This window comes from Myotis davidii, unplaced genomic scaffold, assembly GCF_000327345.1.
Source record: "Myotis davidii unplaced genomic scaffold, ASM32734v1 scaffold750, whole genome shotgun sequence".
NCBI lineage: Eukaryota > Metazoa > Chordata > Mammalia > Chiroptera > Vespertilionidae > Myotis > Myotis davidii.
The window spans coordinates 1,556,845-1,583,642 of NW_006282814.1; the positions used below are offsets into that span (position 1 = coordinate 1,556,845).

Consider the following 26,798-nt stretch of genomic DNA (forward strand, 5'->3'; position numbering starts at 1 on the left):
AATGCCACCATACCCACTACCCCCCCATGTGACCTCTTTGTGAACAGATTAGTAGATTGGGGTCTAGCTTTTTAATTTTTATAGCTGCAAGCCATACGGCTATATGATAATTTAGCCACTGTCCCCATTTTGTTTTGTTTTGCTGGGCTGAGCTGTGCTGCGGGGACGCACGGCCTCCGTGCTCCCGTGTGGAGCTATGGGAGGACGAGGGCCCTGTGCAGCCCCTGTTGTGGGATGCGCACAGGTGGCTCTCAAGCCCTCGGTGGGAAGGACTCGCACAGCATGAACGCGCCTGGGAGCCTGGGCGGCTCTGCCCAGCAGGCTGCTGCGGGCGGCCTCCGACACTCGCCCTGTTCGAGTGACTGGCGACGCTGCCGTCCTCACAGCCTTGCCGCACTGGGACTAATGTCGTTCATTTTAGCTAATTTTATGGTCAGAACAATGTGGTTTTCCTCCGAGGATTTGTGCACCAGGAAGGTGGCACCTGGTAACATAGTTTTGTGGCTGATGTCATTCCTTCTAATGAATTACCTGTTTGCATCACCTGCCCATTTTTCTATTAGGCTTTCCTTATTTTCTTATCAATCTGCGGGAGTTTTTGCATATTTGATATGTGCTAAACTATTTTACAATTAATTTTTTTATTAGAGTACATCTGTCAGTGGTTCCTTTATGACTTGCCTTGAATTTCTCCCTCACTCTGAGATCAAACTAAGATTTTCTAATATTTTTATTTACTTTACTTCTGACTTTTGGGTTCTTTTCACATCTAACAAGAGAGCCACCTCACCCACTGCGAGGTCCCTGTGTGCGTGGCCCTCGTGGCCTGCGAGCCCGGGCGGGTCAGCTCCTGTGGCGTTAGCTGCGGCTTCTGGTCCGGGCCGTGTTGCAATCAGGTGCTTTTTCTTGTTCAAAAAAATTTCTTCACAAGTTTTGAACTTTCTTTGTTTTCTAATAACAGTGCTCAGTGCAAAAAGATCTCCTTAGGATTACAGTTATCAAATTAATTTAATGCTTTTGGAAGAACTGACGTTTGACAGTGCTAGGTCTTTATATGTGGCACATGGCAGAGTTCCCGTGCATTCGGGTCCTGCTCTGGGTCACCCTTCTGTCCTCAGTAGCTGTCCCTTTCCCCCAGGTACCTGCTGGTCCACTCAGGAGGGAGCCTGAGTGGAGTCACCCAAACTACCAGGGCTCAGGTGTGCTCAGGGGCGATGACTGCTCCTTCTGGCCCTGCACCTTGAAGGCCCGAGCTCCTGCCTTCCTCTTATTACTGGATGGAGTCTGACCGGAGCAGGTCTGCCTCAGCCGGCCGGTAATGTGTGGGCACTTGAGTTTGTGCAGGAAAGATTTCACAGCTGGAGTCCAAGAGATTCTGAGAGGACGTTTACTAAAGCTGGGACAGTGAAACAAGGAGGGCTTAAGGCGAAGAAGCAGCAGGAGAGGATCTAGGCAGGGCTGCTCTGGCTTTTTAGAAATGTTGTAGGAAAGAAGTGAGCCACGCTGGGCTGCATGGACTCACTGGGAAGTGAGGGTCACAGTGACAGTGTGAGCCTGGGCGGGCTGCTGTAGCTCATTGGGAAGTCAGAGAAAAAGGGGGCCTGGGAGACAGGATCAGGGGGTGAGCCTGGGACGACCTGGCGCTGCCTGCTGCTCCTGTTCCCCTGGTTGCAAGTCTGGTGGAGACCCTTCGAGTTTAGGAGAAAGGGAGTGGAGAGACATGTCTAAGAGAGAAAGGCGTGGGCATGCTATAGAGAGAGTGCCCCATGGGCGGGTCCTTTGTCTTGAGGCTTTTTATCTCTTTAGCCAGCAGGAGTCCTGGGGGAGGTCTCAGGGGAGGGTCTTATAGAATATTCGTTAGCTTTGTAGGTGTGTCTTGCAATATGCTGATTCATCGAAATGTGCCTATAGAGGGGTCAGGTTACTTTCCTTTTTAAAGAATATTATTGAAGAGGTACTGGAACGCAGGCTGGTCTGTCCTGGAACAGTTTGGAGTGTGTAAGCCATTTGCTCCTCAGTATCCTTGGTTAGGGAAGATAAAACCTTGTGAGTCATTAGCTGACTATAAATTACTCAAGTCATCTGGCCTTGTTTAATTATTTTGTCTCAGTTTCCCTCATTCCACTCGCCAAGGGATTTCTTTAGCTTCTTACTATCCCGCCTCTAGCTGAGGCCTCTGCAGCGTGAACCTCCCATCACTCAGCTGGCCTCCCTTCCGGTGCTCACTGGCTGCATGGCACTGAGCCACTGGTGGAGCTGGCTCTTTTCCTTGTCTGTCCCCCTGCTCACAGGGTCAGGGCTGCTGGGCACACACCCACCCCCCAGAAAGGGCAGGGCCGGCCCAGGCCGACCCCACTGGCTTTGTGGTCTTGATAACTGGATGGGTGTCCCTGCACCTCCTGAGGAGGGCGAATGGACAGGACACCGTAAGTGCTCACCTGCCTCACAACATCTGAGTGACATCCTGGTCTCATGGGCCAGGCCTAACCCTTCTCACCAGCGCTGGGCGCCCAATCGTCAGCGTGTTTATAGGATTGTGTGTGGGCCCGATGAGGGGCTGGGCAGATTTTGAAGGCAGGCAGGGGCGTGGATCATTCTCGTGAGAGGTGACGGCAGCTCTGGACTGTGCCCAGCGTCACCCAGCAGCACCAGGCGGCCGGCCCTCAGCACGTGCTGCCCCTGATCTTATGGGCTTTGGTGATGGGGCAATATCTCACCCCACAGCTGAGCCCCTCCTTCCGGGGTGACTGTCTCCTTGCTCACAGGGGCGATGGCAGAGTTGGCCCCCTTGTCACCATGTGCCTGGATGGCTTTGGGCCTGGGAGTCTAATTCTAATTTGACTCCACTAATGTGGTGTGATTCTGGGAAGAGTTCAGAACCTCCTCTGAGTTTAATTTCTTTGATCTTAGTTTGTTTTTCCCAAACGGGAAGGAATGGCACCTGCAACTCAGGATGGGATGCTGGCACAGGGAGAGGAGGGTCCCGGGTGGAGAAGACTCACAGAGGGGGTCACTGTGCCTCACCGTGTGTCTCTCTGTGTGTGTCTGTGTGTCTCTCTCTGTGTGTGTCTGTGTGTCTCTCTCTGTGTGTGTCTGTGTGTCTCTCTCTGTGTGTGTCTGTGTGTCTCTCTCTGTGTGTGTCTGTGTGTCTCTCTCTGTGTGTGTCTGTGTGTCTCTCTCTGTGTGTGTCTGTGTGTCTCTCTCTGTGTGTGTCTGTGTGTCTCTCTCTGTGTGTGTCTGTGTGTCTCTGTGTGTGTGTGTGTGTGAGAGAGAGAGAGAGAGAGAGAGAGAGGCAGATCCCCTCCTACGCGCAGAGTCTGTTCTCAGGAGCCCGGAGACCTCCCCAGGCCCCTCTGGCGCTGCCCTTAACTCCAGGGCTACCTTTCCTCACAGCACCCACCTGAGCGCGCTCTTCGCAGGCGCATCAGTGACTTGTAATGCTTCCCTCTTGCCCTTTCTCCTCCCCAAACTCAGAGCGACTCTGTTTTCACTTCCCACAGAAACCCATACGCAGGGGCAGTGGGTCAGGCGTGAGGGCTGAGAAGGGCCTCCCGCAAGTGCTGCAGACAGAGCAGCTCACTGACTGGGGGTGGGGGGGACACTCTGTCCTGGCTCAGTAAGCACCGCCCACAGCCCCCCAGGAGGCTGGGAAGCAGCATGGCAACCAGCAGGAGTCACCCTTTCTCTCTTGCCTTGCAGCTGTCTACACAGAAGGCACTTCATGCAGGACCTGTGCCTCCGCCTCCTCCTCCACCTCTGCCCGCCCTCAGGCTGCTGTCCACATTGGACTGTCCAGCTGCACCCGCCACGGCCCAGCCTCAGGGCCGCTGCCTGCTCTGCTTCCTCCTCGTGGGGCGACTTCTGTTTGTTGCAGCAGCCTGACTCTGCCCTTCTGACAGATGGTGTTGCAGCTCGTTGCCGGATAGTAAACACATTTTTGAAGAAACAACCCCTTGTGTCCATGGAGCATTTATTTCTAGGAGTGTGCACTTTGGGATCCTGTATTCGACGTTGCTCGTCTTATAGGGTTAGTTTATATAATAATCTGCAGTGTCTTACTGTCAATGACATGGCGACAAGGAGGACATTTCTGGACCAGTCAAGTGGACCCCTGGCTCTCCTGCCCCTCCTCTGACTGCTGGGCTCCAGGGCACCTCCTGGTGACCCCCAGCGCCCTGCCAGCAGCCCTGAAGGGGGAGCTCCTGAGGAGCCCCCAGAGCCTGGGCTCCATGCAGTCTCCCCAGGGCCTGAGTTTTGCACTAAGTCAGGCCGAGCGCAGAGCAACTCCTGCCGCGGGCGCTCTTCTTCCTCGGCGTCTGCCGGCTGACTGCCAGCCCTTCCCTGTGCTCGCCGCCCTCCAATCCTCCTGGATTGGAAACAGTACAGTCAGTTTTTAACTCTGGCTTCACCTCTGACTTGCTGAGGTTTGTGCTAGCAGCGAGCATGTCTGGAACCATGTGTCCCTGTGTGTGGCCGGGGGTGCGTTGCAGGAACCCGATGGCTGTGAGGGGCCAGGGTCATCCTGGAAGCCTCTTAGCACAGTCTCTTGCACATAAGAATACAAAAAAGCTGTTAATACAAGTCCAAAAGTGGGCTTTTCAACGGCTTATGTTCACACATGAATCTGCTTATTTTCCTATAATTTTCTAGAGACCGTATGTTTCTTGGGACCATATGTCTGTAAACGAATGAGATGACGGTCAATGTGAACATGTATCGTGTCTGGAGCCAGAATTAGCTCCCAAACTTCACATTCTCTTTCTCCCCCTGCCTCTGACTCTCTCTCTGTTTATGTGTTCCCACATGTAAACGTAGAGAAGTCTCTCACATCCATATGGATGTAATTGTATATAATCCAGTTCATATGCCTCCATTAATTAAGGACCCCTTTTCAGTTCTGAGGGCAGGTGTGTGCTTGTTGCTTGGAATATTGAGGATGAAAGCTTGGGTGGTGATTTTGCGTTTCCCATGCCAAGCACTAAGAATGCTGGGAGCTGAGCTCTGTGGAGTCATAGAGGATCTCATTTCAGTTTCTCACAGAGATCCCATAACACAGGTGTGCTTGCTAACCCACAGGCTGGGCTCAGCGTGCATAGGGAATCTCTTTTCCAGTTTCTTACTTTTTTTTAATGAACTTATATGATACTGTATAATAATCAACCAGTATTCATTGGCACCGACTGTGTCGTGTGTCTGGGGGCATCTTGCAGACACTGAGACTGTGTAATGGCAGACTGGGTGACTGTGACACTGAGGCTGTGTGTGATCGTGGCTGTGACACGGAGGCTGTGTGTGATGGTGACTGTGACACTGAGGCTGTGTGTGATGGTGACTGTGACACTGAGGCTGTGTGTGATGGTGGACTGGGTGACTGTGACACTGAGGCTGTGTGTGGTGGTGGACTGGGTGACTGTGACACTGAGGTTGCGTGTGGTGGTGACTGTGACACTGACACTGTGTGTGATGGTGGACTGGGTGACTGTGACACTGAGGCTGTGTGTGATGGTGACTGTGACACTGAGGCTGTGTGTGATGGTGACTGTGACACTGAGGCTGTGTGTGATGGTGACTGTGACACTGAGGCTGTGTGTGATGGTGACTGTGACACTGAGGCTGTGTGTGATGGTGACTGTGACACTGAGGCTGTGTGTGATGGTGACTGTGACACTGAGGCTGTGTGTGATGGTGACTGTGACACTGAGGCTGTGTGTGATGGTGACTGTGACACTGAGGCTGTGTGTGATGGTGACTGTGACACTGAGGCTGTGTGTGATGCTGAGGCTGTGTGTGGTGGTGACTGTGACACTGAGGCTGTGTGTGGTGGTGACTGTGACACTGAGGCTGTGTGTGGTGGTGGCCTGGGTGATTGTGACACTGAGACTGCGTGTGATGGTGGCTTTGACACTGACAATGAGCTCGGGGTGTCAGTGGGGTGTGGGCATTGTCTGTAAAATCCTGGTATTCTGGGGGATAAAGGCAAGTGGGCATTTGGAGGTCAAACACCTCCCCCGGCTGGGAGGGGATGGAGGTCCCAGGCGGCCTGGCTCCACAGCCCTGAGCGCTATCCGGGTCCCCAGGGCTGGGAGGCGCAAGGGCCGTGGGCATCTATGCTGCTATTGTCCAGCCGGGAAGGTGTAGCAGGACGAGGCTGGGAGTTGTGGAGGGGATTTCGTAGGTGAGAGTCCTGTGCCTGTGATCCCTACCCCCAACTCAGAGCGGGGTGTTCGGGAGATCACCCACACTTTGGCATGTCACCCAGGGCTGGGGCCCAGTGGACCGATGCACTCACACAGGCATTGAAGTGAAGTCTGAAGCAGAAGTAGGTGCATTTGTGGAGAAATTGCCTCCTGCCCACAGCCAGGCAAAGTTGCTAGGGGCAGGGGCAGCCTGTGTGGGCCAGGAGCCCATTGGGCTTTCTCCTGGAGATTGGGGCTGTGTCAGCAGCTACAGGTTGGGGCTGCCCTAAAGGTGGGCACTGTGAGGGAGAAGATGTGTGGTATAGGCCCCCCTGAATCTGCAGGGGGCGGGGTCTTCAAAGAAGCAAGGAGAATGCCTGTGAGAGAAGTCGCTGCTAACCTCAGCTCTGGCCAGAGGGCCAGCCCCAGACTGGCGGTGTCCTGCCTGTGCCCTGACTTCTCCCTGGGCACCCCACCCCCACCCCTGGCAAAGTGGCAGCAGCTGCAGCCAGAGGGTGGGAGGCCCTCCCTTCTTGGGCCCCTGCAGGTTCCCGCCCAGCTGCTCCGAAGGGGGGACGGGGCATCTACACTGAACACAGGAAAAGGAAGAAGGTTGTCAGGGGCTGAGGACGTTTCCTGGTCTGAAAGTGAATGGACTGGATTAGCTGGGACTCTCCACAGTTTAGAGGCCGAGCCACAGAGAAGACCAGGCACGGGCCGAGGGCGGCCGGAGGGCAGAGGACGGCAGAGGCGCCTGGGGCCAGGAGGCCATGACGGGAGCGGGGACAAGGGACAGAGATGGCCCATTTATTTGGTGCCATGGAGGCTGTTGGTGAGTTTGCAGGGGCAGCTAGTGGGAATTAGAGCTGGTGTGGAGGGGAGCAGAGAGGGCAGAGGGCATCATCAACATCATGGAGCTGGTGGTCCATTTTGTGGAGGTGCTGTCATGTCTAGAAATGGCCTGTGATATGATAGACACTGGTCGCTCCCTGTCAAGTCAGCTGGACACTTGCTGCAGTCAGTGGAGGTGCGCACGCATCGCAGGCTCATTTGCAGGTGCACTTAGAGGGTGTGCAGGGGGCAGAGCTGCTGGCCCCAGGGCTGTGCATGTTTCGTTTTGCTCGGATTTGACCAACCTGCCCCCATGGAGACTGCGCTGTATTTCCTCCTCACCAGTGCAGCGTCCTGATACTTGGCTGAGAAATAGGAATTTTAGCGTAGGCTTTTTTCACTCAAAGATTTAAAAAATGTCCTCCTAGTTTTCATTTAGTACTTTTGCAGTTTCATTACAAATAAATTAAATTTGTGATCTATGTGTAATTTATTTGCATATAAGGCACAAGATGGGAACCCACTTGTTTCCCTGGGATAGCTGCCAAGCCACTCAAATGTCCCTCTCTGGGCAACTCTTCCCCCTTCTGATAGGCATCACCACATTTATTACTGTCGGGGAGGAAAGACATTTTTGCTTTGCCCTCCTAGGTTTTCTGGCTTAGGCTCTGCAAATCAAACAAAAGACAGATGAGTAAGAGAAAGTCAAACGATGGATTAATGCATAATGCATGCCGTGCCCATGCAGGCAGGGAAACTCGGTGATGAGCAGCTACAAAAGTGTTTAGAACTTAGGCTTCTAAGCCATCTTAACCAAAGAGCAGTCAATCCGTACAGAAGAGAGAGGACGGAGGAAGGGAGTTTGGGAGCCCAGGGCAGCAGCTGTGGGAGGGTAAGCTCATGCCATGCAGGAACTAATGGAAGCTGAGGGCTAGTAGGTTTCTCAGGCAGATCGCTCTGCTGGTCTCAGGGCTGGTCAGGGCTGGAGTTGTCTCCAGTGACTAACTTCTGTTCTTCCTGGGAGTGAAGGACGGGGCCCGCCTTTACAAATGTATGTCCTGCTTTTAGGCAAATAGAGGAGGACAGAGGGCTTTTCTGGAGTCTGCTTCTTCTCAGCTGCCTTCAGTTTAAAATAATCTTTATGCTAAAGAGGCCTATTTGAGGGTGACTGTTCTGATCCTCTTCACTACGTGTATCTCTCCTCTTTGTTTGTTCATAAAGTTGATGGCAGTTTGCTGTTCTATGTGTTTGTTTGTTGCCCCTCCCCACTCACTCTAATCCCATGAGTGCAGAAATCACCCAGATGTTCTTTTTTAATAGCTTGAGTCTGTAAAGTGTGGGTGTGTGTCTCTCTCTGTGTGTGTGTGTGTGTGTGTGTGTGTTTGTGTGTGTGTGTAGATCAGGTTGGTAGGAGTGAGATGGATGATTAGGGAGAAAGATGATGCTATGACTTGAAAGATTCCAGTTCAAAAATCCTACATTCCAATAAGAAAGTTATGAAAGGTGAATGGTACTGGCTGTAATGGTGAGGATTTTAGCTGAATAGAGGAAGATGTTGCTGTTATGAGAAAGTGGGCTCAGCATTTGGGATTACTTCCAGACAACCGTGAAGATGCCAAATGTTTCATTTTCCTATTACCTTGCTCTGAGCTCATGGTTTGGCTTACCGAAATGGGAATGCACTGAACAGAATGCTAAGAAGCAATTTCTATTATTAAAAACAGGGCAAAATTGCTACCTGAGACTCACATTGGGATTAAATGGAAGGACACAAAGCTGAATAGTTATTGCTAAATGAACAAATTGGAATAGAATGCTTACCAAAATGCAGAGTACTAAACAGTAAGGAGGGTCGATGAGAATTGTGACATTTAAAATTAGACCTTGGAGTTAAGTTACTAATTTCATTCATGTAACTATTGCAATTACTCTTAAAATATATTTTTATTGATTTCAGAGAGGAAGGGAGAGAGAGAAAGAGAGAGAAACCTATCTCTATTGACCTTCCTCAGAAGGCATGTGCCCTGACCGGGAATCAAATTGTGACCTCCTGATTCACTGGTCAGTGCTCAACCCCTGAGCCACACCAGCTGGGCTAAGTATCCTATCTACTAAAAAAGAAACATGGTAATTAGCGTACAACCGCTACCCTTCCCATTGGCTAATCAGGGCGATATGCAAATTAACTGCCAGCCAAGATGGCGGCCGGCAGCCAGGCAGCTTCAAGCTAACATGGGCTTGCTTGCTTCAGTGACGGAGGTCTCCAATGTCCCCCGCCTGCCTTGCCAGCCTCTGAGCTTGCCATTTGAAACATTGTAACAAATATAGAAGCTAAACAAAATCCCAGAACCCAAACAAACCAGATACCTGCTTTCAGTAGCAGAGGCCTCAAAGCTGGAGCCAGAGCTAAAGCTGGCCCAGAATTCAAAAAAAGAAAAGAAAAATAGGAGCAGTTGGGAGCTTCAGTCACCCACCAGCCTGAAAACAGCCCTCAGCCCCTCACCCAGGCTGGCCAGGCACCCCAGTGGGGACCCCCACCCTGATCCAGGACACCCTGCAGGGCAAACCAGCCGGCCCCCCCCCGTGCACCAGGCCTCTATCCTATATAGTAAAAGGGTAATATGCCTCCCAGCACCGGGATCAGGGGAGCCACGAGGCCTCCTGGCACTGGGATCAGCAGAACAGGGGGCAGCGCCCAACCCCCCGATCACCCTGTGGCTCTGTGTGTGACAGGGGGCGGGCCACAACCTCCCTATCTGCCCTGCTCTGTTCATGACAGGGGAAGGCGCCCCAACCCCCTCATTGGCCCTGCTCTGTGCGTGACAGGGGGTGGCGCTGCAACCTTCCCATCGACCCTGCCTTGAGTGTGACAGGGGGCGGTGCCCCAACCCCCCAATCGGCCCTGCTCTGAGCCCTACCAGGGGCTGCACCTAGGGATTGGGCCTGCCCTCTGTCACCCGGGAGCAGGCCTAAGCCAGCAGGTTGTTATCTCCCGAGGCGTCCCAGACTGCGAGAGGGCACAGGCCAGGCTGAGGGACCCCCCTTCCCCCCGAGTGCACAAATTTTTGTGCACCAGGCCTCTAGTTGCAATTATAATAGTCATGTTACATTTTTATTTCAAATAGAAAGAGTTACCATCAGCCTGATTAAAATGAGAATCACACACACATACTATCATATGAACATTATTAACAAATTTATGCCAATGAGAAAGGAGGACATTTTTTTGAAAAGCAGCTTGATTTGAAAACCTCTTTGGGGCTTCTGAAGGCTGCCTCTCAAGGGGATCCTAGGACTTTCCTCAGTCCATGAGCCCTGAGAACTTTACAGAATTTCTCATGCTGCACATTTTAAGGACAAAAGATTGAGTCTCTAACTCTGCCCTGAAGTGCTTGCCTGCCCTGTGGGGGACTTGTTGCTAGAACATGCTCATACAAACACTCAAACATGCTCGTTTGCAGTGTCTTCCCCACAACCCTATTCTTAATGCTCACTGTTCCACCTCCCTCTCCCAGACACATTAGCAGCGCAAGCTCTGCGTGGCCTCACTAGAGTGGATCTACAGCACAGCTTAGCTGTCACCCAACTGGCTTCCCCCTCGTACCTCCAGGTCTGTGGGTGGAAAAGGAAATCCGATGCCTGCTGGGGTAATTTAAGAAATGACTATGGAAGACTTTCCTCCATAATATGCGTTTCCAGCGGCTGGGGCCAGCAGAGAATCAGCTGCTTTGTTTAGCTACATATATCACTTAATGTACCAAGTACAGTGCAGGGACGCATCCAGTTTTAGAAAAACGAAACAGGTACAGTGTAGATGCTGGGGTTCGTGTAGTTGTTTGAGAGAGACTGCTTGGCTTCAATAGGAATGTGCTTTTAGAAAGTACTTAGGATGGTCATTTAGATGGAACCACAGCAAGAATATTATTATAAAATAAATGACTACATATCAACACCCAAGTCATTTATTTCTTTTAAATGAACTTTTTGTGAGTCACGGTGACTCATTGTCTACAGTTTCCATGGTCTCTGACCGTTTAGAATCGCACTTCTTTCTCTGCTCTCTACAATAAATTCAATGGCAGATGTGAGGCTTATCTTCGTGGCCTCTTACCTAATCTGACAAGGCTGCATTTCCCTTAAAAGCAATGCATTGCGATGGCCATTCTGTTTCCAGGTGAGAGAAAACAGTTCCAAGACGTGCTCAGCTGAGAAGCTTGTGGATGTTTCTGAGGGCCCACTGTCTTCTCCACCATTCGGCGCGTCTCCGATCCCATCATGTACCTTGTCCAGGGCTCTCTGACTAATTTGTCCTTCCTCACGTGGGAGCTGGGAGGCTCACGAGCCTCTCTCTGGCTCCTGAGGTCAGCAGATCTCCCATCATTATCTCTGAGGCTGAGTCACAACGTTGAGCTTTGTTTGCTCTCATGTGGCTTTGCAGCCACATCCTCCTGGCCTGAGGCCCCGCCTCCAGCATGGGGACTGTAGCTGCCTCCTTCTGGGCTCACTTGTGCACTTCCCCCTCTGCTTCTGTCTCACGCAGCCCTGGGGGTCAGACCCCAGCAGCCTGTCCTCCTGTCAGGCCCCTCCCCCCAGGACCTAGGACACTCACTGACTCCTTCAGGACAGTGCCTGGCACATAGGAGCTGCTCCATAAATGCCTGCTCCATGGCACTGACCTGCACGGAACCTCATTTCTGGCTCATTTGTATACCCCTGGAGTTCTTCTCCTTCAAACCCCTTCAGATTATATGATATTTACTAACTACAGAGCTGTTGTTAAATAAAAACCTTGGGGGATGAAAGTTTTTCTGAAATAAAGGGTTTGCTGAGCTGTATTCTAGCCAGAAAAAGGCCCAAGTCCTGGAGCACGCAGCCTGAGCCACCAGTGGTGGGTGGCCGGGAAGATGAGCGGGTGTGTCCTGGGATTCATGGCCTCATATACAGTGAGCGTGGAGAGGACGATGTCACTTATTTGGAAAGAACTTACTTTGGCTACAGATAAAGGGGGTGGGAGAACGGAAGTGGGGCGCAGAGTCCTCTGGATTGGTGTGTGCGGGTGCGATGGAGTCTGGTCATTGCCGTTCTCGCTAGATAAGAGCCGAAATAGTCACCAAGGTTGACCCAAAGTTTAGCACATTCAGGAATGTGAGCCACTTTAGCTGGGTTGGCCCGAGGCTGTTAACTGATTAGCCTCTTACCCAGGGGTGGGCAAACTTTTTGACTCGAGGGCCACAATGGGTTCTTAAACTGGACTGGAGGGCCGGAACAAAAGCATGGATGGAGTGTTTGTGTGAACTAATATAAATTCAAAGTAAACATCATTACATAAAAGGGTAAGGTCTTTTTTTTCAATAGTTTTATTCATTTCAAACTGGCCGAATCCGGCCCGTGGGCCGTAGTTTGCCCACCGCTGCTACCTCTCTCTCCCACCCTACGCTGCTGCTGCTGCTGCTGCTGCTGCGATTGATTCATGACATCTGCGGGTCTCTCTCTTGTCACGGGGAGGGACACTCCGAGGACCACGTGTCCTCGAATCCCTTCTGACTCACTCGGAGGCCCTTGCTTGGTGGCAGTGGGACCTGGGCCATCCCCATGAGCACAACCTCCGGGAGAGTCCATTTCAGGGAACCGCATCCCTGACACGGAATCTGAACCAAACATAAAAACAAACAGAAACTAAAGCAACGAGCGCATCGTCATGTCCATCGCGCACGTTAGGAGGCAAGCCCCGCGACAGCACGGGAGCCTGAGGGGCAGGGCCGTCCTCTGGGGCACCTGCAGGGCTGGGCTGGGCGGGCCTGGCCGCCATGTGATCGCTCTCTCCCTGTCCTCGCAGGGAAGCCATCAGCCGCGTGTGTGAAGCCGTCCCGGGCGCCAAGGGAGCCTTCAGGAAGAGAAAGGTACTGTCCTCTCAGCGCTGCGTCTGCCCGCCTCTCCCTCCTCTGTCCGCTCGCAGCTCCCTCACACATGGCTCAGGCCTCTCTTCCCAGGGCCTAGCGCTTGGCACTGTTTTTGTTTGTTTGTTTTTTTGCCCAGGGAGAACCAAAAGGCGCCCCTGTTGGAAGGGCTCTTGTCATTTTAAAAACAGAAAGAGCTTTGGTCCCCTCTCTGCCATGTGGTTGAGGAGATCAGTTAGCTGCTGCTGCCAACCCAGACGCCACACCCTGGTTCCCCGCTGTGGCCTCAGCGTACAGACAAGGTTGGCAACAGCCACGTAGAACAGCCCGCCTTCTCCCAAGCTTCGGTCACCCATTCACTCCATGGGCACAGCTCTCGTGGCAGACCCCTCAGCGCTGGGCTGGCGCAAGTTTAACAACATCTCTCAGGCCCGGGGGACCGAGAAGCACCAAGTTGGTGCGTTGCCAGTTTTTGTGGCCATTTTCAAGCTCTAACATGACACCCTAAAAGGGAGCTGGGAAGAGGGATGCAGACACCATTATACAGTGTCCACACAGTTCACACAGGCACACCGGACGCAGACAACCTGAACTGCAGGGGTAACAGCTGATGCAGCAAAAAGTAGGAAGCGATAAGTTTTGAGTATTTATTGTTTTTTAAATGTAATGTGTTTAATTGCAAGCTTACATAATTAATTTTTAATAGCAGCTGTTTTTAATGGCCAGCTCATAATATTCCTAAACATTTGATCATTGTTGCTCATTAGCTAGCATGAGCGGCTCTAGAACGCCGCTGCATGTCCCCATTATACAGAGATAAAAACTTAGGCACCGAGAGGAGAGCCCATGAGGCCAGCAGGTGGCGGAGCCAAGCTCCAGCCCGACTACTTGGCTCTAGGGGCTGTGTGTTCAACCCCTGTACTCGATCTTTTCATCTTGAGGTGTTTGGACCAAAAGAAAAAACCAGCTGGATTAAGAGAAAGCTCAGAAAAACTCTGAACTTAGTGCCTAGTAAACACAGAAGTAAATACCCACCATCAGGACCTGTCTGCACCTGGCCTGAATGTGGGGGCGCCCCTCTGTGTATCTCTGAGCCTGTCCTGATGAGGGCGGGGGGGGGCGGGGCAGGCTGGTGGTTGCCTCTGCTGCTACCTGGGCTGTGAGTTGTTTGTGTCTGTGTAGCTTGGGGACATTGGTGACCAAAAGGGCAACTGAGTGTCAGAGACAGAACTTTGGATGAAGGCTCAGATGTGCTGGCCTGTGTTCTGGTCATCCCACAGGGGACATGGGAAGCAAGATGCCCCCAGAATCTTGAATATGGGAACTAGGAGAGTGTCTGAGAACAGAGCCAGCTGGCGCCTGAGCTGCAAATCTTGGGGTCCCTCCTGGTTCTCTGGGTGCAGGTGATGGAAACAAAGCTGACTTCTAGGCTCCGCGCCAGGCACTGAATCAGGGCCCGGCAGCTCTGCCTTTCACTCGCTCAGGCAGGGGATTCACATGTGGGGCCAGCCTGGTTAAGAACTAGGTTGGTTGGGATATCGAAGGGGGTGAGCTCTAATCTGAAGAGGAAGGTTGGGGGGTTAGCAATGGACAAGTGTTGGTAGTCCCCACGCAGGGTATCCAGGAAGAGGTGCCTGGCTGAAGCATGCAGCCGCGGTCCCTGTGCCAAGAGCAATTATGGTCTGATGGGTACACCTGTTAGAGCCGAAAGGAGCCTGTCACTCCTCCGTGGTGCCCCAGACCCGTGTGTTCTGACTGGACCAGAGGATGTGCCGGCCAGAGCACTCATGCTCCAGTCCTCCAGCAATGAGCACTCTCACGGCTCAATGGGATTGCTCATGACCCCCGAGTGGACCCACTTATTCTGGCCTGACTAACATGGCTCCTGGTGGATGAAGCTGGTTTCTGAGTGCAAAGCTGCAGGCCCTGGCCTGTGGCCCTTCCCAGGCTTCCAAGTCACTCTCTCAGACGCATCCCAACAGGAGCTGCCCGGGACCCTGACCCTGCCTTCCCCTCATCTCAGTGTGTGCATAGATGTCCATAATCCCCACACTGCGCATTCTGGAACCTTTGTGTTAGTGTCAGACCCCCCGCCGCCCCCGCCAGCTTATTCGAAGCACAATTTTCTTCACGTGCCTAATGAGGTGGGTAGATGGAGGTTTGGGGTGTGGCAAATAGAAACAACAGAGAGGCCCCAGTAGTGCGGCCTCCAGTCACTCAAATCGAAACTAATGCTGCTTGATTTCACAGCCTCCAAGCAAAATGCTGTCCAGCATCTTGGGCAAGAGCAACCTCCAGTTCGCCGGGATGAGCATCTCCCTCACCATATCCACTGCCAGCCTGAACCTGCGGACGTCCGACTCAAAACAGGTCTGTTGGGGGGCTCAGGCCCCTGCCCTGCTCAGGGACCCCACACAATGGGTGTTTCACAGGCTCCCCACTTCCAGCTTTACCAGGTCTGTGTGGTGCACATTGTGTAAAACCTTCACATGCTTCAAACTTTGATTGGCTACTCACCAACAGGGTGATAGATGGCATTGGCTCTTTAATTCTTTCGTAACTCACCTCTGCTTGAGGATAGTGCACGAAGCCATTGATTTACTTACAATGTAGAAAGGAGGTGTGGGTATGTGCAAACATCTCCTCTTAATGTCCTTGCCCCATTTTGTTTTCTCTTACACCATATTCCACTGGTTCCACAGCACACATTTTATTATCTATACGAATAAAAAGGTCATATGCTAATTAGACTGGGTCAACTGGACATCTTCTGGTTGTCCGGTCCTCCTTCCAGACAAAGCCTCAGTGGCGGGGGCCAAGGCAGAGGTAGTTAGGGGCGATCAGGCAGGCAGGGGAGGGTGGTTAGGGGTGATCAGGTTGGCAGGGGAGGGTGGTTAGGGATGATCAGGCAGGCAGGCAGGTGAGTGGTTAGGAGCCAGCAGTCCTGGATTGCAAGAGGGATGTCCCCTGAGGGGTCCCGGATTGGAGAGGGTGCAGGCCAGTCTGAGAGACCTCCCCACCCCATGCATGAATTTTGTGCACCGGGCCTCTAGTCTGAAATGAATGGCATGTTGTGGTTTGAAATTATTTTTTTTTTCTTAGCCAGTCATTATTTTGGAGCCTCTCACATTTGGAAGGCAGCTATGCTCACCACTATACCACCAACGCAACTTTGGAGCCTCTCACATTTGATAGTGTCTAAGGGTTCACGTGATATGGTGTATTCATGTCTTCCCAGTGTGCAAGGAGTGTGCTGCTGATGGAGGCAGCACAGCAGGGATGTTTATGGAGGCGAATTCTGTTCAGGATGGCTGCATTTCTCTGCAGAGTTTCTTTCAGGTTCCTCGAGTCCTTAGTTCCTTCAGCTAGAAAAATGGTTATAGGATATCATTACACGACCTGCTTGGTCATTCCCTGAAGATCTTAGTGTCAATGTTGCTGGTGGAAATGAGGTACTTGCGGTGACTTGAGAAAAACCGTTCAGTGATCAAACATTGGGAGGATGAGGTATTGGGGTAGGAATAAGGCTGCCCCAGGTTCCCGGTGCTCCCCTCCACCGGGCCCACTGTGGAAGAAGTCCAGCCTTGTCTGCCGCAAGCCCAGAAGCAAGGCCAGGGCCCAGCAACTGCGGCATTGGTCCCGTCCATGCAAAGCTTAGCCCAGCTCAGTCTCTGTCCCCATTCAACTGGCCAAGTCTCCTCGCCGGGGTCACCCCAGCTAGTGGCACTGCAGCTGGTCGCACTGCAGCTGGTCAAACCCGCAGCTGGTCTCACTGCAGCCGCGCTGTGCTGGCGCCCTCAGGCTTGCCCTGAGGCTGTCCTTGGAGCCCTGATGCTGCTGGGCCCGCATGGCTGCTGCTTGCAAACGGACAGGCGAATGAATGCACCTTCCTGAGCAGGAGGCCTTGGTTAAGCTTGATTAGATCACCTGGGCTTGGGAAGGGGCCAGTCCTCTTCTAAGCTAACCAGTCAATAGCCCAATCCTCCCAGGCTTGCGCTGGGCCCTCTCCACAACCAATCACTTTCCTAGATCTTCTGGGTTCTGTTCCCTTATCCAATCCGATCCTTTTCCCAGGCTTGGCTCCACCCCTCATGGCCACCATCTTAGTTCCTACTGTGCATGCCTCACAGTACACGCTCCTCCTCCTGTGCCCGCTTGGCTTCTGCTGGGTGTGCGCTGAGCAAAGTGCTTTCTCCTTTACTGTTTTCTCTCTTTAATCCTGGATAGCGGCTGTCTGTTGTGGGGTGGGGAAGCCTGCTTCAGGGGGTTAAGTCCCCTGGGGAGCTGGGAATGTTACGTTGTCCTAGTAAGTGAGGTTTAATGTCTGACTCAGCTCCCTGTTGATGAGGCTTAATACCTTATTTCCTTTGGTCCCTTCCTTTGTTAATACTAACTAGTGACCGGTGCATGGTTTCGTGCACATTGAAAGGAAATTAGAAGGTGGCTGGCAGGGCAAGACTGGGTGAGGCAGGCCAGACATGCCCTGGAGCCAACCTCCTGCAGTCCCTCCCTGGCATCTGCAGAGTGAGCGGGGTCCCTCTGGCAGGTGGGGTCCCTTGGCATGGCCTGCAGAGATCGGGCCTAAACCAGCTCTCCAACATCCCGGATTGCAAGAGGGTGCAGGCCAGGCTGAGGGACCCCACTGGTGCATGATCAGGGCTGGGGAGGGCCTGTGGGAGGGCTCCAGGACAAGTCCCGATCAGCCGGACCCCAGCAGCAAGCTAACCTACCAGTCAGAGCACCTGCCCACTGGTGGTCAGTGCACGTCATAGAGACTGGTTGAATGGTCAAACGGTCAGACATTTAGTATATTAGGCTTTTATTATATAGGACTAGCCACCTATACTAACATCAAGGCTGTCTGTATTTGGCCTGATTTAGAGCTTGCCAAGGGAAAAATGCCTCTTCCCCAGGGAAGTCTACAGAAAAAAATGAGAGGGACTGTTTAACATCATGGCTCAAATGTGTATGTATACGAGTAGCCGCCCTGTATACCAGCAGGTGGAAATGCTGCGAACCATGAGTCCCCTCACCTGCTGTGCTCAGCCTGGGCCCCGTGCTGCCAGTGTGAGCTGGAACCCAGGTGCTCCACACTGCAGACGATGGGTCGCCCCAGACTATGGGGACCATGGCAGCGGGGCACCAGGATGCCTAGGGCACCTTTAGGTCGCTGCACACATTCTTACGTATGAATTTTCAAATTCCCCAGGTAAGCAAGCAGCATCTCCAGCTCCATATTTTTCTCCACCCTACATACCCCACCGAGATGTTGAAATAAATTCTAGATCCAGATTAGAAGCCAGAGGCAATGTCTGGGCCTTGTTTTGACACAGTGGGTGCCGCTTCTCACTCTATTCCTGGAGTGCTGGATGAGCCTTTTCTTTTCTCATAGGCACTTCTGGGGATGGGTGAACCTTCATTTAAGTGGATTAAGTAGCTTGAACAGGCTCAGACTCTTTCTGGAGCTGCCTCCAGGCTGAGCATCCACTGTGGCTAATGAGGGTTGGTCCCCTCAGCTCTGCTCTCAGATGCCCACATCCGATCTTATCCCATGTGGCTGTTGCACCTTTTGTTTTTACAAACCCTGGGCCTCAATTCTGCGGGATCTCACCTCCTAATTCTCCTTTTACTTAATTCCCCACCTCACAATACAGAGAAGCAAACTCAGAGCAGAAAGCACACGGCATGGTTGGCTCTCCATCCTGGTAGAGGGGCTGGTTGGGTGTGCTGGCTCTCATTGGCCTCCCTTGGTTTAGGTGGGTGGGAGTGAGTCCTGAGGGATGCTGGCACAGACTTCAGGAGCATGAGCTGAGGAAGGTCTGATGGGAGCCAAAGCTTGCATCCCTCTGGCTCTCCCTCCGGCCAAGTTCAGGGCCCAGCTGGAGCAAACTGAGAGCAAGCTGAGAGGACACTCACTCCCAATGCAGAGAGAGCAGGAGGCAGTGCCCGCTCCCCTCTGCAGAGCTCTCAAGGAGAAGAAAAAGATGGAACAGCCTTAGAGCAACAATACATGCTTTCAGTTAGTTAGCTCTCCTCTTCAATCCTCTTAGCCAACGGGATAGCATACACTCACACATAATGGTCATGCACTGTGCTGACCAAATATGATTTCCATTTTCCCCCTCAATCTTAATGTTCACTTTGATTTCCAAACCCCAGTTTTAGCACTGCTTTAAGAAGATTAAGTTAGTAAAAGTTAAATAAGCAAAATGTAATTTTAGAAGTTGTAGCTTTATCATCATTTGGGGGCTACTGTGTCCTCATTGCTCCCCGGAGCCCTCCACCCCTGGACTCGAGGCAGGATTCTGGAGGGCTGTAAAAGCCAACTAGTAGTTTGATCCCCCTGGGCTTGGGCACAGGCTACAGAGCTGGACTCATGTTTTTATTCGTTTACAGTTTACCTTTGAACAATGCCTGGGTTAGGGGAGCCGCCCCTGTGCAGTCAAAAATCTGTGATTAACTTTTACTCTCCCTCAAATGTAACCACTATATGCTCCAGTTTTTCTAGATTCTGAGTAGTATTGCATGTCCTGAAAACTGAAGTAGGCATTTAAAAATATTTTATCTTACACTTCATTTATGGTTCTGCTTCGGTTTTACAGGAGCATGGCTGGAAAAATCCCAGGATGGTAGGATTACAGCTCTGTAAGCTCTGACTGCCCGCCTGACAGGGTCTGAGAGGCCCAGCAGAAATAAACCTGATTATGATGGGAGGGAGGACTGTTCCCACCCCCAGAAATTTACTTCAATGTCATTACATTGTCTTTAAAAAGATAAAAGTAGCGTGGAAGACTTATATTTTAAATTTAGTGCAGCTTCTAATTTACTCAGCGTCTGCTAAATTCCACTGTACCCTGCAGTCTATAATGCTAATGGAAATTTCCCATTTAAAGATGAACTTGAAATGTCTTTGCTGGCTCTTAAATTAATAAATTACAAGAGTGCCTGAAAGGGCGCCAATTTTGATCTTGGATGAGGACTTTGCAATGTATGCGCACATGATGTAAATGGGCTGAGTTGGGGCAGACACACTTCCCTCCACTCCAGCTACGAGTCTATACTGCGGACCCCGCGTGTCCTCGGACACTGACGCTGCACAGCTGAACGTTTTGGTGTGTGGGTGGGACATTTTCCTTCTCAAAGAGGCATGGTCGCGAAGACCCTCTGTGTTCGGCCATGGCCCTGACAATTACTGGCTGTGGTACTTTGAGAAACCACTTGGCCGCTCTGGGCCGCAGGCTCCCCATCTGTGAAATGGGCTCCAATAGCTCGTACATTACAGGGCTACCGTGGAGCTTATAAGAGCTCACTTTGGCAAAGCGGCTAGATGAGCAGCGGGCACGCTGCGCTATTACTTTTCTGGTAGTTATGTTCATTGGGGACCAGTGTCACCGAGTTTTGGGAAGCCTTGTTGAATCGTACTGCCCGTCAACGGTTGGTTTCCCAAGACATGGGAAGAGCACTAATGGCATGTCTCGTTTCTTGTCTTGGGCCTGACAGATTATAGCGAATCACCACATGCAGTCCATCTCCTTCGCCTCTGGGGGTGACCCGGTAAGTGCCCTTGGCGTTGTTTTCTCTCCTTCTTGCTGGGAGTGGCTGGGAAGGGGCCCTACTTCTGAGGTGCACTTCTTGGGGTGCTATCAAGAAAGAGTAAACTTTCACTTCATTAGCCAAGCACCGTTGACAACCCCCGAGGCACTGGTTTTCTTACCAGTAAGAGGTAACGAGAGTCGCCACGTGTCAGCCTCCCCATTGTCTGCCCTGCTTGGTTCCTGTTTCTCCACTGGGCCTCCAACAGCTCCTCTGTTTTTAAATATAAGTCCACTCGAAGGCTATGAATTTACTTAGTCTAGTTCAGGGGTGGGCAACCTTTTTGTGAGTGCGTGCCAAAACCAGCAAAATCTCTGACTCAAAATTCTTCTGCGTGCCAACCCTAATTTTTTGAGAACATGTTATGCCTGCTTGATATCTCTTAAGGTGTACGTATGTGAAAAACCTCGAAGAAATAATAAAATTCATTCAAGCAACAAAAACACAGTATATGTTCAGTTTTCAAGAAAACAAGATATACAGAAGCAAAGTCTGGCTCATATACAGAGGGGAAAAACACAATCAGAGAAGCTGAGGTTTGAGCAGGTCTGACCACTGGGGTTTGGAGGAAGAGAGCTCGGCCTCCTCAGGCATGTCCATGGTCTTTAAGATAACTTGTTATGTAAAATTATTTATTTATCTAAGATGCATCTACACTGAATTTATCTAAAAAATAAAAAAGTCGATATTAAGAAAAGGAAATTGTAAATGGAAGATTATAAGAGAGTTACTGGCGTGCCATGTTTGGCATGCGTGCCAGGGGTTGCCCACCCCTGGTCTAGGTTGTTCATAAATATTTGAAATTGGCATTTTTCTCTCCAAATCTAACACTGTAGCCTCTTAATGGTTTATTTAGCCAACAGGGAAGGAGTTGCAGAGACTAAGAGGGAGACAGGATAAAATGGGAATGTTCTGTTTTTACGTCACTAATTTTATGAAGAAGGTGCAATAACAAGGGGTTTGCTCCCCACATGTGGTCAGGAATGTGACGTCCGGTGTTAGCGGTCACTCTCAGTGTCAGGAGAGGCAGGACGCAGGGCCACACCTGCACACTCACTGCTGTCACCATTCACCGCGGACCGCCCAGCCCTTTGAAGAAGCCCAGGCAGGAATGGGCCATGAGGGAGGAGGTGCAGAGGGAGCCGGTAGAAAACACACACAGCCCTGCCAGCAGTGAGCGGAGAAAGGCTCCCCAAATGTTCTCACTTACTTTTCATTGGTCTGCTTAAAGTTATCACCCGAGGGAAACATCTAAAAATTAGGACAAAAGAGTGAGTTTTTCTTGGAGCTAAGTTTAATCAATTAAATTGTTCAATATCCTGGGAAGATGTCCTTTTGCTGTTAAAAATTTTTTTATAATAAAAGAATGGTGGCTAATAGTGGTATTTTTGCTATAATTGTTGTTTTGTACTATTTTGTCCAATTATCAGTAGGCAATGCTCGGATTTTAAATAAAATTTACTGGCCCAAGGTCGCCTGAGTAATTGGTGGATATATTACTCCTGTCCCAAGGCAGGGAATTCTTCCCACGCCCATGTTTACCGTACAGCCCTGGCCTCCCAGCCCCTTCCCCTGGGCAGCCTGACTGCTGAACTGCTGTTGGCACATGGACAGCTGAAGTGAGGGAGTGCTTTCCACTGCTGGCTCCAGTCTCTGTGTCTCCAAAGGGCATGTGATCACGGTGGAGTGTCTTCCTACAGGGGAACCAGCACCCCCCCACCCCCAGCTCCTGCAGCCCCCGGGGGCATCACACATGCATTAGCCCAGCATTGCTTTATGTTTCACTATAAAGTATATTTAGAAGGTGGACATATTCCATAGTTGAACCCACCATTGGTGCACTCTTGAGGGTTATGCCCGAGGTGCATGCGCACCTGCTCTCTGCCTGCACGGCCGGCCCGCATCCGCACTGATGCCTGCACCTGTGCTGTGTCTGGCTCTACTGAACTGCCAGTGGCCTTCTACTGGGTTGCCCCATGTGATGCTTGGAACCATAGCTTCTTAAATTTGGCAGTTGACCCAATTTGAAAAATAAAAGGCAGAAACGCTGCCACCTGCACTGACAGTCCTCTCCGGAGCCTGTCTCAGTCCTCATCCCGTGATGATGGAGGCGCAGAGACCTAGCAACCAGGAAGCCAAACAAATTGTCCTGTGTGGGAACCAGTGTATCCCTAGGGTGCACACGGGCCTGTGAGCTTTCCTCAGCTTCCCCATCTCTTCTTCCTCAGAAAGGGAAGCCTTCAGGGACCCTTAAAGTAATTCATACGCTTTTATGTTCTTGCTGATTTTTTCTCAGACAGACAGAGAGAAACATCTATCAGAAAAAATCAGCAAGAACATAAAAGCGTATGAATTACTTTCCGCTTACCCTGTAACCAGTCCAAGTATACAGCACATTATCCATGAATGCCATACCAACTTGGTTGATAGTTATTACACTTGGTGGGTGTTTTAAATAAACCCAAAAGTTCTAGGTTCTAGTCATTGTTCTGTTGCCACGTGTATATCTACTAATTGCTCTGTGCCTCAGTTTACAGGGTTAGAAAATAATATTTTGAAATGTCAAATAAGACAGATTGGAAAACACTGTTAATCCCTCCAAGAAAAAAGGGCACACATGCATTATAATCTACATGATTAGCAGTGTTAAAAGACCATGAAAGAATGAATACCGGCCAGGCTCATAGAGTCTTGGCGAGTGAGAGCAGAGATGGTAAACACCGAACACGTGCTGGGCCCACCTCTGAGACTCCATGTGCTCATGGTGTGATGTCAGGAACACTGTTTTGAACAGTCATACACCCCCCGCTGTGCTACAAAAATAGTATTGGATCAGGAAAGCTATGTCCTGGCTTGACCACTGGCCATTGGAGTGACAGGGACACCTCACATCTGAGTAGACTTTCTCAGGTTGGAATAAGAATTTCAAAAGAAGAATTTTCTTGTGTATTCCATTAGTGTTGACTCAAATTGAGTTTGTTTCCCAAGTATGTACAAAAATAAAATATAGACTCCCATGCTATACTTTTTATTTCTTGTTAATCCTCACCTGAGGGTATTTTTCCATTGATTTTCAGAGAGAGAGAGAGCGCAAGGGAGGGGGACAGACAGAGAGAGAAACATTGATGTGAGAGAGACATATTGATTGGTTGCCTCCTGCACACGACCAGCCAGGGCTGGGATCTAGCCTGCAACTGAGGTACATGCTCTTGACAGGGAATCAAACCCGGTCCCTTTAGTCCACAGGCTGATGTTCTATCCATTGAGCCAACCTGGCGAGTGCAATGTTATACTTTTTATTGAACTGCAAACCCCAATCAAACTGGGGAGATTACTAACAAACACAGGAAAAGCCAATAGCGTTAATTTACTGTGATGGATAATGTTTTGCTGACACGAAGTCTCTGCTCTCAGCGTGAAGCCAGACTGGCCACCATGGTCCCTCAGAATCTTGAGGTCGGCATCTCTCCTCAGTGCCAGAGACTCAGTTCTCCCACTAATTTCTTCTACTCAAGCAAACTGTTACTGGGACATCCTTGTGTATAAATGTGACAGTAATTTGCTTCAGGTGGGGCAAAGGCATCTAGTCTTTATGATTAGATGATGCCCTTTTCTACCTAATTTTTTTAAGAATGTGGTACCCATAATGTTGGAAACCCAACTAAAAATCTTGGCACTAAAACTGCATGCCGCACATGATGCCCCGTGGCCATCCAGATGATCCCGAGTATTCTTATATTAACTTGACGGTTATCATGGGAATGAAAATACAAAATTAAAGGAAATTCTGGTGACGTCTCAAATGCAGGGGGAGATACCTGCCCAGTCCTAGGTTTCGTGGATCTCAGTTTGAGAAACATGAGTGTTCCCTGAGGAACCTCCTGACAGTGACTCTCCTGGATCCAGGAACAGGGTCTCTGATTGCAAGCGACAAGCCTTATTTTTGCCAATGGTTTCAGAGTCTTACCAGGTCTTCCTAATGGAAATGACCGGAAGCAGGTGGACTGGTTTGACTGTCTTACTCCCTTCCCCAGGTCAGTCTGTGAATATACCAGTGGCCAGTGCTCTGAGTGGGAAGAGCAAACGGCTTAGCTGGGCTGCACACTGGAGAAGGGCCCTGGTGTCACAACCCATTGCTGAGGGAGCACTTCTCCCCTGTGTGGTCGTACTGTGTCATTGTGAGCTCTGGGGCAAGGGTATGTGGCAATGCCTTTACCACCCACCACCCTGCAGGGGGTGCTCCATAGCCTTGTACGCCCACCCGCAGGCATGCTCCCTCTGTCCCTCCCTCACTGAGGGTTTCCGGGAGACCCATGGAAAGAGAAGGACCTAACAGTGAAGGTGCTCACCACAGACTCTCCCAGCTGCTAACACCAGGGCCCTGAGCCATGCCATGCAGCTCTGCGGAGCAGGAGCCCTGGGGAGCTGTTTGCACCAATGGTGGGAGCTGTCTGCACCAATGGTGGAAGCTGTCTGTCTGCACCAATGGTGGGAGCTGTCTGTCTGCACCGATAGTGGGAGCTGTCTGCACCGATGGTGGGAGCTGTCTGTCTGCACCAATGGTGAGAGCTGTCTCCTCTGCTTGCATGAAATGAGAGAATTATTGGTCCCTGTGACTGTTTAGAAACTGAAATCCACGTGGCCACCTGGGCCCACTGTTGAGGCTGTAGAGTCTGTGCCCTGCTTAAATGGGAGGTAGGCAAGGAGGCACAGGTTTCATGCATAGGGATCTAGCTCATATATTCGAAACAATTAAAATGACTACTTATAGAGAGAGCCAAGATGGTGGCATAGGTAAGCACCTATACTTGCTGCCTCTCACAACCATATCAAAATAACAACTAAAAGGCAGAACAATTACCACCCAGAACCACAGGAAGGCTGGCTGAGTGGAAGTTCCACAACTAGAGAGGTGAAGAAAGCGCATTGAGACTGGTAAGAGGTGTGGAGGCACGGAAAGTGCTGGCACCTGGATGTGCTGCTTTTTAAATCGGGAGGGAGATACAAGCTCCCACTTGCTCTGAACTCCAGTTCCGGGCGAGACTCTGAGGGACTCAGACAGGGAGAAACTGGACTGTCTGGCATCAGGACAGGAACGCAAGGGCGGCTTTCTCTCAGAGGTGCTCAAAGCGATCGTTGTTCCTATACAGAAGCACAGGACGCAGAGACCTGGGACCTCTCCAGTGCAGGGTTGACTGGCAGCCATTGCTCTTTGCTCTGCCCTGGTGATTACCAGAGACCCTGCCCCACCAATTTACAACCCCACTCAAGCTGTTCGCATCGGCTTTTGCATATGAATGGCCTGTCCTTACTCTGCCTAAAACCTGTCAAACTCCAGCTGGGTCAGAGAGCCCCAGAGCTTCCAAAAGAGGCCAAGGCCTGGCAGCAACAGCCTGCCTTGCTTCCCAGCTGGGCACTTCTAAACCCCATACAAAGAGGGGGAATCTGCAGATGTCTCTGTAGCTCCTGCTGGGTGGCCCCAGACAGCGGCTGAACTTGCACCTCCTTGGAGATCCAAGAGCCAGTGTACCCAGTGGTCAGAGTGAGACCATACCGGATTACAACTCTTCACATCCATAAGAGACACACTCAAGGGGCAGACTCAGTGAGCACCAAAGCCCCACTAAGCAAGTCCTGCTCCATAAGGGTGTCTCCTGTGCAACAGATCTTCTAGTATAGACACAGCTGGTCACCACAGCCAATTGATCTGGAGGTCATTTCCTCCTAGTGATACCAACAGCAATCAAGGGTTAACTACAACAAGACTGTGCAAACAGCCCACAAAGGGGTACACCAAGAGCATCCACCTCAGGTGACTGGGCCCTATAGGACACCTACCACACAAGGCCACTCTATCAACTCAAGGAGACTCAGCAGCTACCCAGTACATAGAAACAAACACAGGGAAGCAGCCAAAATGTGGAGACAAAGAAACAAGTCACAAATGAAAGAAATGGATGGAAGCAAAATACTGCATATAGAGTTAAAAAAAACCCACAGTTATAAGGTTACTCAAGAATCTTCTAGAAACCTCCAAGAAATTTAGTGAGACCCTCAAGGATATGAAAAAGGACCAATCAGAAATTAAGCATACGCTGACTGAAATAAAAAATTAAAAAAAGAGATTCAACAACAGACTAGAGGAACCCAGAATCAAGTAAAAGATTTGAAATATGAAGGAGCAAAAAACACCCAACCGGAAAAGCAAAAAGAAAAAAGAATCCAAAAATACAAAGATAGTGTAAGGAGCCTCTGGGACAACTTCAAGTGTATCAACATCCGAATTATGGGGGTGCCAGAA

At 50.9% G+C, this 26,798-nt stretch overlaps 1 protein-coding gene across 1 annotated transcript in view; it reads left to right on the forward strand.

Annotated features, from left to right (window-relative positions):
- Positions 1–12,826: 12,826 nt before the first annotated feature.
- SHC3 (SHC (Src homology 2 domain containing) transforming protein 3) overlaps positions 12,827–26,798 on the forward strand; it is a gene marked incomplete at its 5' end in the record, with an annotated part of 62,159 nt that continues 48,187 nt past the window's right edge. Inside the window, 3 exons of the mRNA XM_006753234.2 lie at positions 12,827–12,907; positions 15,155–15,274; positions 20,405–20,458. Of these exons, the coding sequence (XP_006753297.1) occupies positions 12,827–12,907; positions 15,155–15,274; positions 20,405–20,458 (255 nt within the window). The remainder of the gene's footprint in view (positions 12,908–15,154; positions 15,275–20,404; positions 20,459–26,798) is intronic.